The sequence below is a fragment of the Solanum lycopersicum genome, chromosome 8 (assembly GCF_036512215.1).
Source record: "Solanum lycopersicum chromosome 8, SLM_r2.1".
NCBI lineage: Eukaryota > Viridiplantae > Streptophyta > Magnoliopsida > Solanales > Solanaceae > Solanum > Solanum lycopersicum.
In genome coordinates, this window is record NC_090807.1 from 63,395,289 (window position 1) to 63,411,759 (window position 16,471).

General features: G+C 27.7%; 2 protein-coding genes across 2 annotated transcripts; both read right to left on the reverse strand.

Moving 5' to 3' along the window:
• Positions 1-2,297: 2,297 nt before the first annotated feature.
• LOC101257792 (probable purine permease 11) lies at positions 2,298-4,315 on the reverse strand. The gene is made up of 2 exons (XM_004245809.5): positions 3,869-4,315; positions 2,298-3,652 (listed from the first exon to the last, which is right to left on the reverse strand). Exons 1-2 carry the CDS (start codon positions 3,987-3,989, stop codon positions 2,553-2,555), a joined length of 1,221 nt encoding a protein of 406 aa, XP_004245857.2. The 5' UTR covers positions 3,990-4,315; the 3' UTR covers positions 2,298-2,552.
• Positions 4,316-8,276: 3,961 nt separating this feature from the next.
• LOC101258983 (probable purine permease 11) lies at positions 8,277-10,725 on the reverse strand. The gene is made up of 2 exons (XM_004246130.5): positions 10,489-10,725; positions 8,277-9,874 (listed from the first exon to the last, which is right to left on the reverse strand). Exons 1-2 carry the CDS (start codon positions 10,526-10,528, stop codon positions 8,781-8,783), a joined length of 1,134 nt encoding a protein of 377 aa, XP_004246178.1. The 5' UTR covers positions 10,529-10,725; the 3' UTR covers positions 8,277-8,780.
• Positions 10,726-16,471: the final 5,746 nt, after the last annotated feature.

A 16,471-nucleotide genomic window follows, 5' to 3' on the forward strand; every position in this document is an offset into this window, starting at 1 on the left:
AGGTTAACTATTTTAAAAAATAACATCTTACAACATGTACACCACCCTTAATGAGTATGTTTTTGTTATTATTGTTCCTTTATTTATGTATTAACTTTAATAAGACGTAAAATCTTTGATGCTTGTTTAATTGATATTGTTATGTCTAATATAAACAAAAATACATTTTCATATAATTAACTTAACTTATTTATGTCAATGATGTTTGTGAACACACATAAAAAATTCCAAATTTTTGGTTGATGTGATATGCTTGTGCATTTACCGGAAATCAGTACTAAATATTACTACTAATTTTCTATAATTAGGATTATTTGCTTTTACTACTAAAGGATGATTAAAGAGTAATGATTCAACAAATTATAGTAAATTTTAATTAAATAGATTACATCTTTTTTTGAAAAAAAGATCATATGCAACTGTCATCTAGATCTTGTAACTTATTTTATTCTTTCTTAAATTACTAAATAATAACCATTAATTAATTAATCAACCAAAATCACATTAATTGGAAAACAATATAATTGTAGCAAAAAGGAATGGCATTTTATGCAAGTTATCGCTGTTGTTCAAATAAATTATCCTTTTAATTTTTATAAGCAATCTATATGTGTTCAATATCTCTCGTAGAAAAATGTTTTTTATTCACATGATTTTATGCACCTAAAACTTATATCATTTAATTATAAAATTTTAAATATATATTTTGACAACATTTAATTACTTATTTATGATTCTACTAAGAATGAATAAATATTATTTGACAACTATAAATTAATATTTGTGTGTGTTTAGTTTAGCGTGACATCAGAGAAATTGTTAAGCGTGTAATTTAACATCAAAAATCAACTCTCTACATTCTTTTTTTTCCCTCAATCTGATATTAAGTATTTATATTATGATTTAATTAAGCTACATATTATTATATATAAGTAACCGTTTTTGGCCGGTCTATTCAAAAATATAATTAGTCCAAACCTTTCGATCATAACAACTTAAATATACGTTATTGAAGCTGAAATTACCGTGGCCGCTAGCACCATGATTTTTGCTCCGGACCAAGAGTTCATCGTATTCTACGAGTTACGATGTTGTTAGATTAACAACGATAAGTTGTAACGTTTTTGTTTGTACTGTATTTTGGCTACTCATCTATTATTAGTCATCGTAATAATTTTTGAGATGACCGATAATTAATCCATGAATTTGTATTTTACTTTCAAGAAGACATTTTAATTATTTCGGATCGTTGTTACCCATTGTTTCATAATGTATTGTATTGTATTGTACTATATTATATGATAGATACAATGTTTGGCTAGATTATATTGTTTGTTGTTGTTTAGTAACATTTTAATTGTTTGGTTTGATTGTATATAAATTTACGTAAATATCCTTAATTATTCTAGGGTAGGAGGTTTGACTACGTTTAAATAATTAAGGTAAAGTGTAAAATAGTATTTTGAAATATTATGTAAAGATATAATTGGAAAAAGAAATTAAGTAACAATGGGAACACATCAAATTGGTTGTTACATAAAATAGGGGTTTACATTGTTACGTAATAACGAAATTTAACAATAGTACAATACATTTTAAGTAACAATCAAAACAAACATTATAGGCGTAGTAACTATACAATACAATGAATAACAATGATCCAAACATAGCGTTAGGGATTTTTAAATCCACATATAAGTCTGAAAAAATTTATTCGCGCCAGAAAGTTAACCGCTCCCTACGATTCAAAAAGCGACTTTCGTAACTTTTTTGGGGCAAGAGCTTTTACCTTACGTGGTGGTGGGATCTGATATGATAGGCTAATCTCTTTTGTTTGGGCCGGTAGCTAAAAGAAAGTCCTCGCTTTCTCTTGAACAAGGGAAGGGCAGCATAGCATTAGCTTTAATTGAACAAGCTCAACCTTGGAAAAAAAAGTGGTAATCTTTGTTCCTTTTAACATGTCTTATTTCGCTTTTCGAAAATCTAATTATATAAGCTTTGATTACTATTTTAATATTTGTTGATCATATTAATATGAGAAAAATTGCAACTTATCGTATAGTTCTCGAGCACCTAAATTTTAAATAATCCAATTTAAACTTTAAAAATTAGTTAAATTAATTCTCGTAAAATTAAATTGTGACCAGTAAAAAATAAATATAAATAGCAAAAAATACAAAGGAAAGGACATAAACCTTACTCTCTAATTCGAATCTAATGGTTGTTAATAAACCAAAAAATTAGTGGGGGTGGGTTAAATAGGATAACTAATTGATTACATATAATTCACCTTTATATAGGAAAAAATCTACCACTATATTTGCTTATAATTGTAAAAGTTGATCAATTTGATCACTTATACTTTGACTATAATACCTTGATCAAATGAATCAATCATAGTCAATTTCCATCACAATATTTAACTAACGTTCTAATAAAAAAGGATCATATTTTCATATCGCATACTACATAACATTACTATTCTAATGAAAGGTATAACTATGACACTACAAAATATGCCTCGATTTCGTACGTACCTCCATTTAGACTTCTCAATGAGTAATAGTGGCTTCATTCTCCTCAGGTTTTGAAGATTTGGCTTTGGAGTCATCAAGATAATTCTGATACACATAAGAAAGAAATCCCCAAACAGCAAGCAACAACGCAATGATTTTTTCACCATCCATTTTATCATTGAAAAAAATCACAGCAAGTACTGGCAAAGCAGGCAGACCCAAAGTACTTATCACATTTGAAAACAGAGAAGAAACTTCAAATATCAATCCCAGTAAACCAATACAACAAATCTGCCAAAGCACAGCAGTCCAAATCAATGTCATCAGATACGAAATTTCGCCCTTGTTGAAACCATTCATCTCTGCTGTCAAATGCCTTATTTCTCCGCTCGCGTATAGTCCCACAACACAAGCACAGCTTGCAATGAATGAAGGATAAACCTGCATTTTCAATATTGTGTTGAATGTCTCGCTTTTGATCACTCTCTTGAAGGTTAATTCTAGTAAAGAGAGGTATAACGCGTAAGTAGCTGATGCAGCTACCGTGCATACAAATCCAATCGCGTATTTACCAGCTGATAGTTTCGTACTAGTATCAGGTTCAGAGTGAACTGCTAGTAGTGCAGCTGAGATTGTAACAATCACAACAGAGTTGAGTATTAAAGCTGTGAACTTTTGCGCGTTTAGTAAGAGCGAAAACAGGCAATTGAAGGCTAATTGTGATGCACAAATGAGGGAATAAGTTGAGACAGGAAGATACAACAAACCATAGGAATACATCAAATTGTCACCTGCTAACATCAGTCCAAAAAACAGATAGATGAGAAAAAGGGAAAATCCTGATGGCTTTTCGGGCGATGAAAAGGCGGTATTTTTGGAAGATTTGAAGAGAAAAAACAGAGGAAGTAAGACTGGGAAACCAGATGATTGAACAAATGTTGCCATCCATTTACTATTCCCACCTTCATCATAGTAAAATCTTCCTAAAAGTGTAGCTGCACATTGGCCAACAAGTAGAAAAATGATGTATAAAAATATTCTAAACCACCATCCATAGTGTTTATTTGATTTTCTTGATATTTGTTGCTGCTGATTTGTATTTGTATCGTTATCTTCTGATATTTGCCTGCTTGATTCTTTGTACCAAAATAGTTATTGATTAGTTGAAAGTTCAGATAATCAATCAGTTAAGTTTAGTTGATTGATACTATAAAGAATTATAGGAACACACCTTATATATCTGTAATTTAAATTATTATATTTACCAAGAAATATACCAAATTTTGATCATAAAAAAAAAGCTAAAAAAGATGGGGGAAAACAACTTTTGAAAGGAAAAATAAGTAACAAACCTGGGATTTGTAGCTCCACTTGTTGAGTAGAGTTCTCCATGAATAAGATAACACAAGAGTGATAATAAAGTAATAAAGCCCTGTTCTTCTTTAATAAAGAAAGCAAAGAAAGGTTGAGCATCTTGATACAGAGTTTAAAAAATATTTTATCTTCAATATGATTTTTTTATGTGAATTCAAATTTAATATATTAATATCAAAAGCCGATAAATCAAAGAAAAAAAGGCAAAGAAACATTACATAAATTAATAAAATTAAAATTTTCATTAAAATAATTCAAAATATTTAAAAAAAATATAATATATTAAAAATTTAGCGAAATTTATATTTTTGATAAAAAAAAATAAAATAAATCCTTAATATTCTAACTCCGCCTCCTTATCACGTACAGAAAATATCAGAAAGTCGTACAAGTTGAAAATTATCTCTTTTAGAGCCAACTGTATTGTGTCTGTATGCCAATTTTGACTAATTTAAAAGGATGAAAAAGGCAAAAGTTGACTTATTTATGTGTTCTTTGGTATTTTTCTTAATTATTCATATTATAGTTTGATTAAATTTAAATATAAATTATAAAAATTATATTAAATAGTATTATTAATATAATTTTCTTTATATTCAGTACTTAAATTTAAAACATATTATAACAAATAAAACAATTCCATCACGAGATACAGCCATGTTCGTATTAGAAAATTTCACATCATAATAAAATGTTTTTATTAAAAAAAAACTCTTTATTTATAAAAATGTAAAGTGGATGACATTTAATTAAAAATAGAGTAGTACATATCATCTCCTATCATTTTTACTTTACACACCACGTAACTTTTTGTCTATTAGTAATCTCTTCATTTATCTTTACCTATTTATATTTGATTTTATATATTATATACAAAATAATAAATAGATATTTCTATAAATTATAAGTCATATAAATATTAAAAAACTTTTTTAAAAATTAATAACAAGGATAAATCAATTAGATGAGTAATAAATAATCAAATCAAACTGATTAAATATTGTCTTTTACGGGGCACGTGGTGTGGTATGATATGGTACATATTTAGAAATTTAGCACCTTAATTTTGATATTTGATTTTTAAACTATTATACCTTAACATATCAATTTAATTCGATTTTTGCGGTATTATAATTTGAAAATTATAATTTATTCAACTGTGATATATGTGTATGATAGAGTATTACGACTTTGATAATTTAAAAAAGTCTTAATTATATCTTACTAACACATGCGTACATATATAGAAATATGTATTAAAAAGAAGTACAAACAACTTTTTTTGTTATTTCAAGTAATTCAAGTTGTATATTTGTTATATATATATATATATATATAATAATACCACGATGTTAAAACTTTTAATATGATAAAATAATTCGATATATACCATATCATAAATCAGTGGAAGCGTCGTGTATGGAATGACTTCCTTACTAGTCTTAATCACTCATTGAATTACGCAGTTAATATACGTTGATTCCTGCCCAAATGATAAAACATTTGGTTGGTAGCAATTGGAGAAATAATCTCCACCTAAAATTTCAACACTTTGGAATATAATTTAGAAGCTAACTTTTTTTTCTGTTTTAGTTTTTTATTCGATATTCGAAGTTAATAGGGAAAACGATATTTTTAGTCCCTATATTAAGGCAAATTTCTTATTTTAGTCCTTGTATTATCTAACTTAGCACTATTGACCTTCAATTATATCAAGTGAGTGATTTTAATCCTTCAACTAACAGATTCGAAAAAGTTAACAGAGAATTCACTGCTAAAAGGAGTAATTCAAGTAATTTTAAAGTTATTGCTTGAGAAAACATATAACTTTTAAAAAGAATTTTTGCTGCGTATCTATCGTTCGCCAATGTAAGAGGGAGGTTTAATGCCTATCAAGTTGGTTTTGTTGAAATTGTAGCTCAGATTGATGAGTTTGTTCTTCAAGATAGAGACATGGAAGACTTATGTCACGACCCGCCAGATACCCAGGCAGATCGCGACCTGCCTAGGCAGCCAACAGCAGGTGCAAGGGGGCAGACAACCCAAACCGGCCAGCAGACCAAGGGGCAGCCGTTTCAACAGTTTCAACCGTTACAGCTGTTACAGCAGTTACAGCCGTTACAGCTGTTACAGCCATTACAGCAGGTGAAGAGGCAGCAGTTTCAAGCCTTGGAGAGGTTTGTTCAAGGCCTCTAGGCGTGGGGCAGACTAGGGAGCAGCTAGGAGTCCCTTTTTGGAAGACTTAGAAGCATGTCTTGTGGGCATGGACTTAGGGGCTTGTATATAGTGTAGCATTTATTTACTCTTATTGTTTAGAGTAGTATAAATAGATAGTCATTGTATTTGTAATACATCAACCAACATTTGAATACAAGTCTTTTCTTCCAAAACAGTCTTTTGTTTTTCCTTCAATTTCTCTTAGCAATCCAAAGTAGTGAAAGGCTTACTTGAGTTTGCGAGATCGTGAAAGAATCGTGAGCAAATCGTCAAGTGCCGCACGGAGTATTGTCCGAATTGAAAAGTTTGTGACACTTAACTATTTTTCAAAAAGAGAGAATTAAATGAAATATCCGAACTATCCCTTTTAGCAGTGAACTCTCTGTTAATTTTTTTTGAATATGTTAGTTGAAGGATCAAAATCATTCACTTGATATAATTGAAGGTTAATAATGCTAAGTTAAATTACACAAGGATTAAAATTGGAATATAGCCTCAATACTGGGACTAAAAAACCGTTTCCCCAAGTCTATATTCAAATATTGATTTTCATATTAAAAATTTTGATTAAATTCAAATAATGCATTGCAATTTTTTTTGAAATAGTGTTTGTAGTGAAATTTTTTTATAGATAAGACTCAAATATGAAATCTGAACTTTTTTTATAGATAAGACTCAAATACGAAATCTAAAGTATATGACAGGAGTAGCTAAGATAAAATCCAACAACCATTTTATATTCTATTATCTAGATAGAGTTATAGAGTTGCATGTGATTATTAATGAGAGGGAAAGTATTTTATATAATGTGAATTTATCCAAAAAAATTATTTTGTTTCAAATTATATATTTTAGAATTCAAAAATAGGTTTGAGGAACCTTCAAGGTATCTTTTAATTTAATGGTAATTATTTTACTTATATATAAAATCATGATAGTATATAACTTTTGAATTTCTTGGACATAAAATTAGAAATTGACTAAAATTTATAATTTATCTTGATCTTAAATTAAAATTTTCGAAACTAAATTTTTATTTTTTAATAAAATTATTATTATAGGGACCGGCATAAAATATCTAAACTAATACAGAAAAAGACAAAGATGTTGATAGCTAGAAAAAATCAAAAAAATTATTACTTCAACATAGACTAGCGGATAAACTTGTAATAAAAAAACAAAAGAGGGCTTTAAAAATATGTAGAATGTATAAAAATATCATTAATTAATTTTATGGTATTGAATATTCTATGTGAAAACTTATTAGAATAAAATAGTTGTCAAAAGAAAAACAGAGACATTTTTTTTTAAAAAATAGACTAAAAGGCAAATCAAATAAATTAAAATGAAGGGACATACATGATTTGATGAGATCGAATTTGAGAGTAAAATATTTCAATGTTTTCTTGAAGTTCAACTAACTACATCGACTTATTACAATAGAAAATCATAACGAGATTAATATCTTTTATTAAATATCTCATGTTTAAATATTCCTTCAAAGTGAAATTTTAATGTCAATTCAAAATTTAGACCCCAAAAATAAGTATGAAGTCGAACTGTAAACATCTAGTTGTATGTTACTAATAAATTTATCACAATACGCACATTAAAAATAATATAGAAAAACATCGTTTTCACATTCACACTATTTATTTGAAAAATTAATTCTTTATATTGAGATGATTATAAACCATAAGTAATGAATCAAAATTTTGAAGTGAGATTACAATGTATTGTTTTATCATGTGTTTACGTATTTAAATAAAATATATCATAATTTAAATATTTAAATATGAGGCTATCGTCCAAAATATTTTTGATACAAGATAAATGTGATAATGGGAAATTAAAACCAGTACTAAATTCAACAATCCTTTACAAAATTGCCCTGGGATTTCTTTAATTAATATATTTTCTATATCTGGGATTATTTGCTTTTACTACTAAAGGATAATTAAATAGCAATTATTCAACAAATTATAAAAACCTTTAAATAGATTACAACTTTTTACAAAAAAAGGAAGATCATATGTAACTGTCATCTAAATCTTGTAACTTAATTTAATTCTTTCTTAAATAAACAATTAATAATAATAATAAGAACCATTATGTAATAAATCCTGGAATTAAATATCAATTATTCTTCAACTTTAATGAAAAAGGAGGAGAATAAATGTTGCCATATTGAATTCATCACTCAAGAGCCAAGAGAATACTCTAATTTTTCACAATTCAAAGAGTCCAATAATAATAAAAACTTCATATTTTCAAATCAACACACTACTACATAAACACCACTTCTTTTGAAAATTCAAATGGAAAACTAACCTAGTGACACTAGAGAATTACGCTTTTCCTCTTGCCGCAGCTTCAAGAAACATGAGAATGTAGCATAACTTATGACACTAGAGAATTACATCTTTCCTCTTGCCTCAGCTTGGTGGACGGAAGGGAGAACATGAGAAATAATGTAGCATAACCTATATGACACTGGAGAATTACGCTTTTCCTCTTGCCTCAGCTTCACGGACGGAAGGGAGAGCATGAGAATAATGTAGCATAACCTATATGACACTGGAGAATCACGTTTTTCCTCTAAGCCTCAGCTTCACCAACGGAGGGAAAATAATGTAGCATATACGCGCTATGTTTTTCGCCATTTAGAATTTGTCAATGAGTAGTAGTAGTTGCTTCAATGTCCTCGGATTTGGTAGATTTGTCTTTGGTATCATCAAGATAATTCTGATAGACATAAGAAAGAAATCCCCAAACAGCAAGTACCAAAGAAATGATTTTTACACCATCCATTTTATCATGAAAGAAAAACACAGCAAGTACTGGTACAGTAGGCAAACCCAGAGTACCTATAACATTTGAAAACAATGAAGATACTTCAGAGATCAACCCCATCATGCCAACCCAACCAATTGTCCACAAAATTGCAGTCCAAATCAATGTCATCAAATACGAAATTTCGCCTTTGCTAAAACCATTCATCTCTGCTGTCAAAATACTCATCTCTCCGCTAACGTATAGCCCCACAACACAACAACAACTAGCAACGAGTGACGGATAAAACAGCATTTTCACTACTGTGTCAAATGACTCGCTTTTAGTCACTTTCTTGAACGTTAACTCTAGTAAGGAAAGGTATAACGCGTAAGCTGATGATGCAGCCACAGTGCAGATGAATCCAATCACGTATTTACCGGCTGAAAATTGCTCACTAGTTTCAGATTCTGAGTTAACTGCTAGTAATGCAGCTGAGATTGTGACAACCACAACAGAGTTGAGTATTAAAGCTGTGAATTTTTGCGCGTTTAACACGAGGGAAAACAGGGCATTGAAGGGCAATTGAGATGCTGAAATCAGGGAAAATGTTGAAACAGGAAGAAACAACATTCCATATGAATACAACAAGTTGTCACCTGCTAATAGTAGTCCAAAAGCTATGTAGATCATAGAAAGGGTGAATTTTGATGGCTTTTCGAGAGGCGAAGAATCGGTTTTCTTGGGAGATTTGAAGAAAAAAAACAGAGGAATCAAAATTGGAAAACCAGATGATTGAACAAATGCTGCCATCCATTTACTATTTCCACCTTTATCATAGTAAAATCTTCCTAAAAGTGTAGCTGCACATTGACCACCAATTAAGCAAATGATGTATATAAATATTCTACACCACCATCCATAATTTAGATTTGATTTTTTTCCAATTTTCTTCTTCTCATTTGTTTCATCTTCTGTTATTTGCCTGTTTGATTCTACACCACAAAAATGAACAAATTAGTACGACAAGGACTATCGAATCCTTACTAACCAAGTGAAAGTGGTATATCGTAGTTTTTTTTATTTTATCCTATAGGAGCGCACCGATAAAACACTGAGGAGAGGTAATCCGCGACTCAGAAAGCAAAACGTTACTTTTGATTGACAAGGAGTTTCAAACTTTAGACCTTAAACACGAAAGTCTCAAGCCCAAAACAGTGAGTCACCCAGAAGGATATTGATTTATCATAATCGTTCTTTTTTTCTGAATTATTAAATTTAACAAGTGTATGATCAAATTTTGATCATAAAATAGTTTTTTATTTCATCCCTTAGGAGCGCAACGGTAAAATCCCGGTCCTATGCAATAGCTTTTTACACATGAGAGATAATCTGCCACTCAGAAGGCAAAACATTATTTTTGGCCGACAAGGAGTTTCAAACTTTAGACCTTAAACACGAAAGTCTCAAGCCCGAAACAGTAAATCACCCAGAAGGATATTGATTTATCATAATCGTTCTCCTTTTCCAAATTATTAAATTTAACAAGAAGTGTATCAAATTTTGATCATAAAATAGTATTAAAAATATGGAAAAATTAGTAACAAACCTGGGATTGGCAGTTCCACTTGTGGAGTAGACTGCGCCATGAATAAGTACAAAGAGTGATTGTATTAATAAGAAATATCACGTACGCAAATTTTTACTAACGAGATTTAAAATACGAAAAAGTAAACCTAATAATAAGAGAGAAGACGAAGAAGTGAGGAATTAAGATCTCGAGCTTATTTATAAAATAAATAGAAGAAAATTGCATGTCAGATCTCTTATATCCGAAAATGTAGATCTACTAGGGTATAAAAATGGATATATATATTTTTTTTCTTCTAAAAAGTGATAATTAAAACATAATTATTAACCTACAAAATTAATTTCCAGTATAAGGGATAATTTCTAATCTTATTCCATATAATTTTCGAAAATTCAGATAAATCCGTTACACTAATAACGTATACAAAATAACAGAAAGTCCCACAAATCGAAAATTTGTTCTTTTAGAGCCAACTATTACGAATTTAAAGGATGAAAAAGGCAAAACTTGATTTATCATCACTAAATAAATATTAGTTAGGCTCAAATGACGTATTATATATGTTTCTAATATTTTAAATTATTAATTATTATGACTTATTACTTAGTAATAGTATACTTAATTTTAAAATATACAGAAAATTTTGTGTTTATACTTAAGATCGAGTTTAAATAGTTCACCTCTCAAAATAAAAAATTGTGTTATATAAATTGAAACAAAAGTAATATTTACTAATTAAAAAGACAATCACAAATACATCCATATAGGTATTTAATATACGATATATCGAGTAGAAAAAATAAATTGTGAATCCAACCAATAATTTTTGTAAAATTGCTATATAATATTTGCACAAAATCTAGGATTAGTAATACAACATTTAGTTAAGATTTTGATATTCTTAGAAAAATCAGCATTAACTAGTAATTATATATTTTGATTGTCATCTTTATTGTCGGGCGTCAGCATATATAATATTTTCATATAATCTCGCTTACCAAACATATTCTTAGTGAAGATATTAAAATCTAAAATTATGTTTGATGAATAAATTTGTTTTGTAAAACCAATAATCTCGTATAAAAATATGAAAACTAGCAAAAAAAAATAATATTAAAATGAGATAATATAGACCTAAAATTACTAAATTAGAAAGAAAAAAAGAGATCTATATTGGCTATAATATAGCCGACATATCATGCTAGTTACAAGATAATAAAGAACTTCTATTACTTTTTATTTTTTATTTTGGACAATATTAATATGAGATGCATTTAATTTGATATATGATCGAAAAAGAATCATGTAATTAATTTTAACTTCATTGAGATTAAACGTATTTGACATGTATCTATTAATATTACATATAACGTAGCTTTTACCTTGTACATAGACTTATAAAATAATTAATGACATAAATTTGTTAAAATATCTCTTCTTTAATTACGATATATTTTAATATGTATAGTGTAGACGATTTCCTATAATATCATGACTCATATGTTATCAAAGCTTTTAATTTTTTTTAAAAAAATATCTAAAATAAAAAGTTTGGATCTTGTGACTTTTGAAATATTTTATTAAAATTCGATTAAATTTATATTAGAAAATCTAGGTAAAATATCGAATCTTATCATAATTAATTGAAAATAAATAAATACTTATCATTGCAGCAAAATTCTTACTCTACTTTAAAAGCTACCCTTTTTGTCTATGAATAATAATAATAATAATAAATACCAAATAAAACTTTACAAATAATGTCGTGTATGGAATAAACTTGCTTACAATTCAATGGTTCTATGAAACAGAAATTAGGTAAAATCTGTTCTGTAGTTTGTTAAGTATATTGAAAAAATAAAATTTCTTTATATGTGGTTAATAGTCATTAGTTTGGCCGTCCTAATGCATTTTATTCGTTTGATTAAGATTTTCTTTTCATGTATTTGTATATAGGGAAAAATTATTAAACTACACTATTTTAATTTATCTAATTTTATTAATTTTCTACTAATGTATTAAATTATAAAAAAATCCTTTTTTTATACTAATTAGATTTTATACAGAATACTAAAAAGTTAATTTAATCTTACCAAAGTAAACAGAACTTACCTTCCCAATATCTAATTCCTTTCCCCCAAAAATTTCACTTTCCCCAAAAATTTTCACCTTCCCCAAATTTCCCCCCCTAATTTCAGTTAAAAATTGTAAATCAAATTTGAAATTCAAATTATTCTAAGATTGTTATCAATAAATACTCTTTCAAATTTGAATCCTAAATCAGGTATGTCATCATCCACATTATTATTATTATTATTTTTTTTATTTTTTGTGATGGTATATAATCATCCACATTAATATTTTTCAAATTTTTTTTTCGTTTTTTTATATTTTCTGTGATTATTGTTCAAAAAATTTTATTGTTGATTTTCATAATCAAATTATATGTAGATTTGGGTTCTTTATAGTTGCATCAAACTATTGTAATGAAAACCAAGCTCTAGCAAGAAAAATTCTTCAAAAAACAAACACATCTACATCTAAAGACCCGACGCAAAAAAAGAGGAGTAGAAAGGCGGCACCTCCTATTGTTAGACCAACAGTACAAACGGTATGTAAATTTGTTTCCCATATACATCATTGTTTTCAAGTTGTTTCTTTAGTTTGTTGATTCTGATTGTTAAGTGTCGTTTATATTGTATATAGAATTATAATTTTTTAGTTACTCTGATAAATTAGTATTAGTCTGATGAATTATATTAAGTATCGTTTTAATCTTATCATAATTTTTATATATATTTGTTAGTATGTTCAATTATTTTTTATTAAGTATCATTTTTTTGGTGCTCATGATAGAATAATTCTTTGTTTTATTTTTACTTATATTTCGTATATATTAAGGTATCAAATAATAGTATACGTGTAGCATACAGTCATACATCTGTTATTTAAGTATCATATTTATATGAATTATTGATAAGTATATAAAAATTTAAGTATCTAATTTAAATTGTGAATTTAAGTATATTTTCATGTGTTGGAAATGAAATTTAATGCATCAAAGAAATATATTTAAATTTAATGTTTCATGTATATATAGTTTCAAATGTATTTGTAAGTATCATGTTAACCTATTTATTTATATTTAGTATCAGCATTAGGCAATTTTTAGTATCATTTAAAACAGTAATATTATTATATGCGGTCAATAGTTTATAAACTTTTTATATATGTTACAATTTGATAAAATTTTATTTGTTTTATTGTAGAATATGGATTACGTCATTAAACATATTCCAACTAATGTATTAAATTTTTGTCCAATATACAACACGAATTTTTTTGAATACTTAGTATCATCTATTGAGGTTGAAGATATGAATTTATTTAAAGAAATAATTTTTGCATCATACCTAAATATCCCTAGATGCAATTATTAAGGCCAAATTATTAAGTGTTAATACTTGTTAGAGATTGAGCATGATAATTTAGATGAAGAGATTCACATTCGTCATGCCAAAGGGAAAGGGAATGTGTTGAAATTTAGTATCAGTGAATTTGCAATTGCCACTGGTTTGAATTGTAAAGATAATGTAAAGGACTTTACATATCCGGACTCAAAAATCAGTAGATTAGTTGAAAGATATTTTCTTGATACTAAATATAATGTTAACAAACAAAGATTGGTAGACCGGTTTATGGTAGGTCAATGGAAAAATATTGAGGATGTTCTTTAGATGGCTACACTTCATTTTATCCATACATTTTTGTATTCCCAACCTGATAATACACCAATTTCTATTGAAGATTTCTATATGGTGGAAGATGGTAGTTACCAACAGTTTCGTTGGGGCATAGTTGCTTTTGAAAAGTTAATGAAATCTTTAAAGTACAAACCCTCCAAAAAGTTGTATCGATTGAATGAATTTCCATATGCACTTAATATATGGATTTATGAATGTGCTTCTAGGATAAACACCGAAATTGCTGTCAAAGAATGAAACGGTATACTACGGTCAACTGCTTGTTTATCTACGGAAGAAGTCAAACAAGCAGTTGACCGTAGTATACCGTTTCCTTCTTTGACAGCAATATCAGTGTTTATCGTAGAAGCACATTCATAAATTCATATATTAAGTGCATATGGAAATCCATTCGATCGATACAATTTTTTGAAGGTTTGTACTTTTTTTGAAAAGATTTCATTAACTTTTCAAAAGCAACTATACCCCAAGGAAATTATTGGTAACTACCATCTTCCACCATATAGAAATCTTCAATAGGATTTGATGTATTATCAGGTTGGGAATACAAAAATGTATGGATAAAATAAAGTATAGCCATCTGAAGGGCATCCTCATTATTTTTCCATTGACCTACCATAAACCGGTCTACCAATCTTTGTTTGTTAACATTACATTTAGTATCAGAAAAATATCTTTCAACTAATCTACTGGTTTTTTAGACCAGATATGTAAAGTCTTTTACATTATCTTTATAATTCGAACCTGTGACAATTGCAAATTCACTGATTCTAAATTTCAACGCATTCCCTTTCCCTTTGGCATGACGAATGTGAATCTCTTCATCTAAATTATCATGCTCAATCTCTAACAAGTATTAACACTTAATAATTTGGCCTTAATAATTGCATCTAGGGATATTTAGGTATGATGCAAAAATTATTTCTTTAAATAAATTCATGTCTTCAACCTCAATAGATGATACTAAGTATTCAACAAAATTCGTGTTGTATATTGGACAAAAATTTAATACATTAGTTGAAATATGTTTAATGACGTAGTCCATATTCTACAATAAAACAAATAAAATTTTATCAAATTGTAACATATATAAAAAGTTTATAAACTATTGACCGCATATAATAATATTACTGTTTTAAATGATACTAAAAATTGCCTAATGCTGATACTAAATATAAATAAATAGGTTAACATGATACTTACAAATACATTTGAAACTATATATACATGAAACATTAAATTTAAATATATTTCTTTGATGCATTAAATTTCATTTCCAACACATGAAAATATACTTAAATTCACAATTTAAATTAGATACTTAAATTTTTATATACTTATCAATAATTCATATAAATATGATACTTAAATAACAGATGTATGACTGTATGCTACACGTATACTATTATTTGATACCTTAATATATACGAAATATAAGTAAAAATAAAACAAAGAATTATTCTATCATGAGCACCAAAAAAAGATACTTAATAAAAAATAATTGAACATACTAACAAATATATACAAAAATCATGATAAGATCAAAACGATACTTAATATAATTCATCAGACTAATACTAATTTATCAAATTAACTAAAAAAAATAATTCCATATACAATATAAACTACACTTAACAATCAGAATCAACAAACTAAAGAAACAACTTGAAAATAATGATGTATATGGGAAACAAATTTACATACCGTTTGTAATGTTGGTCGAACAATAGGAGGTGCCACCTTTCTTCACCTCTTTTTTGGAGTTTTCGGGTCTTTCGATGTAGATGTATGTTTGTTTTTTGAAAAAAATTTCTTGCTAGAGCTTAGTTTTTCATGGCAATAGTTTGATGCAACTATAAAGAACCCAAATCTACATAGAATGTGATTATGAAAATAAATAATAAATTTTTTTGTACAATAATCATAGAAAATGCAAAAAAAAAGAAAAAGAAAATTGAAAAATATTAATGTGGATGATGATATACCATCACAGAAAATACAAAAAAAAAAAAACAGAATTAATGAAAAATAGTAATGTGGATAATGATATACCTTATTTAGGACCATATTCGGAAGAGTATTGATAATAATCCTTAGAATAATTTGAATTTCAAATTTGATTTACAATTTTTAAGTGAAATTAGGGGGAAAATTTTGGGGAAGGCGGAATTTTTGGGGAACGTGAAATTTTTTGGGGAAAGGAATCAGATATTGGGAAGGTAAATTTTGTTTTACTT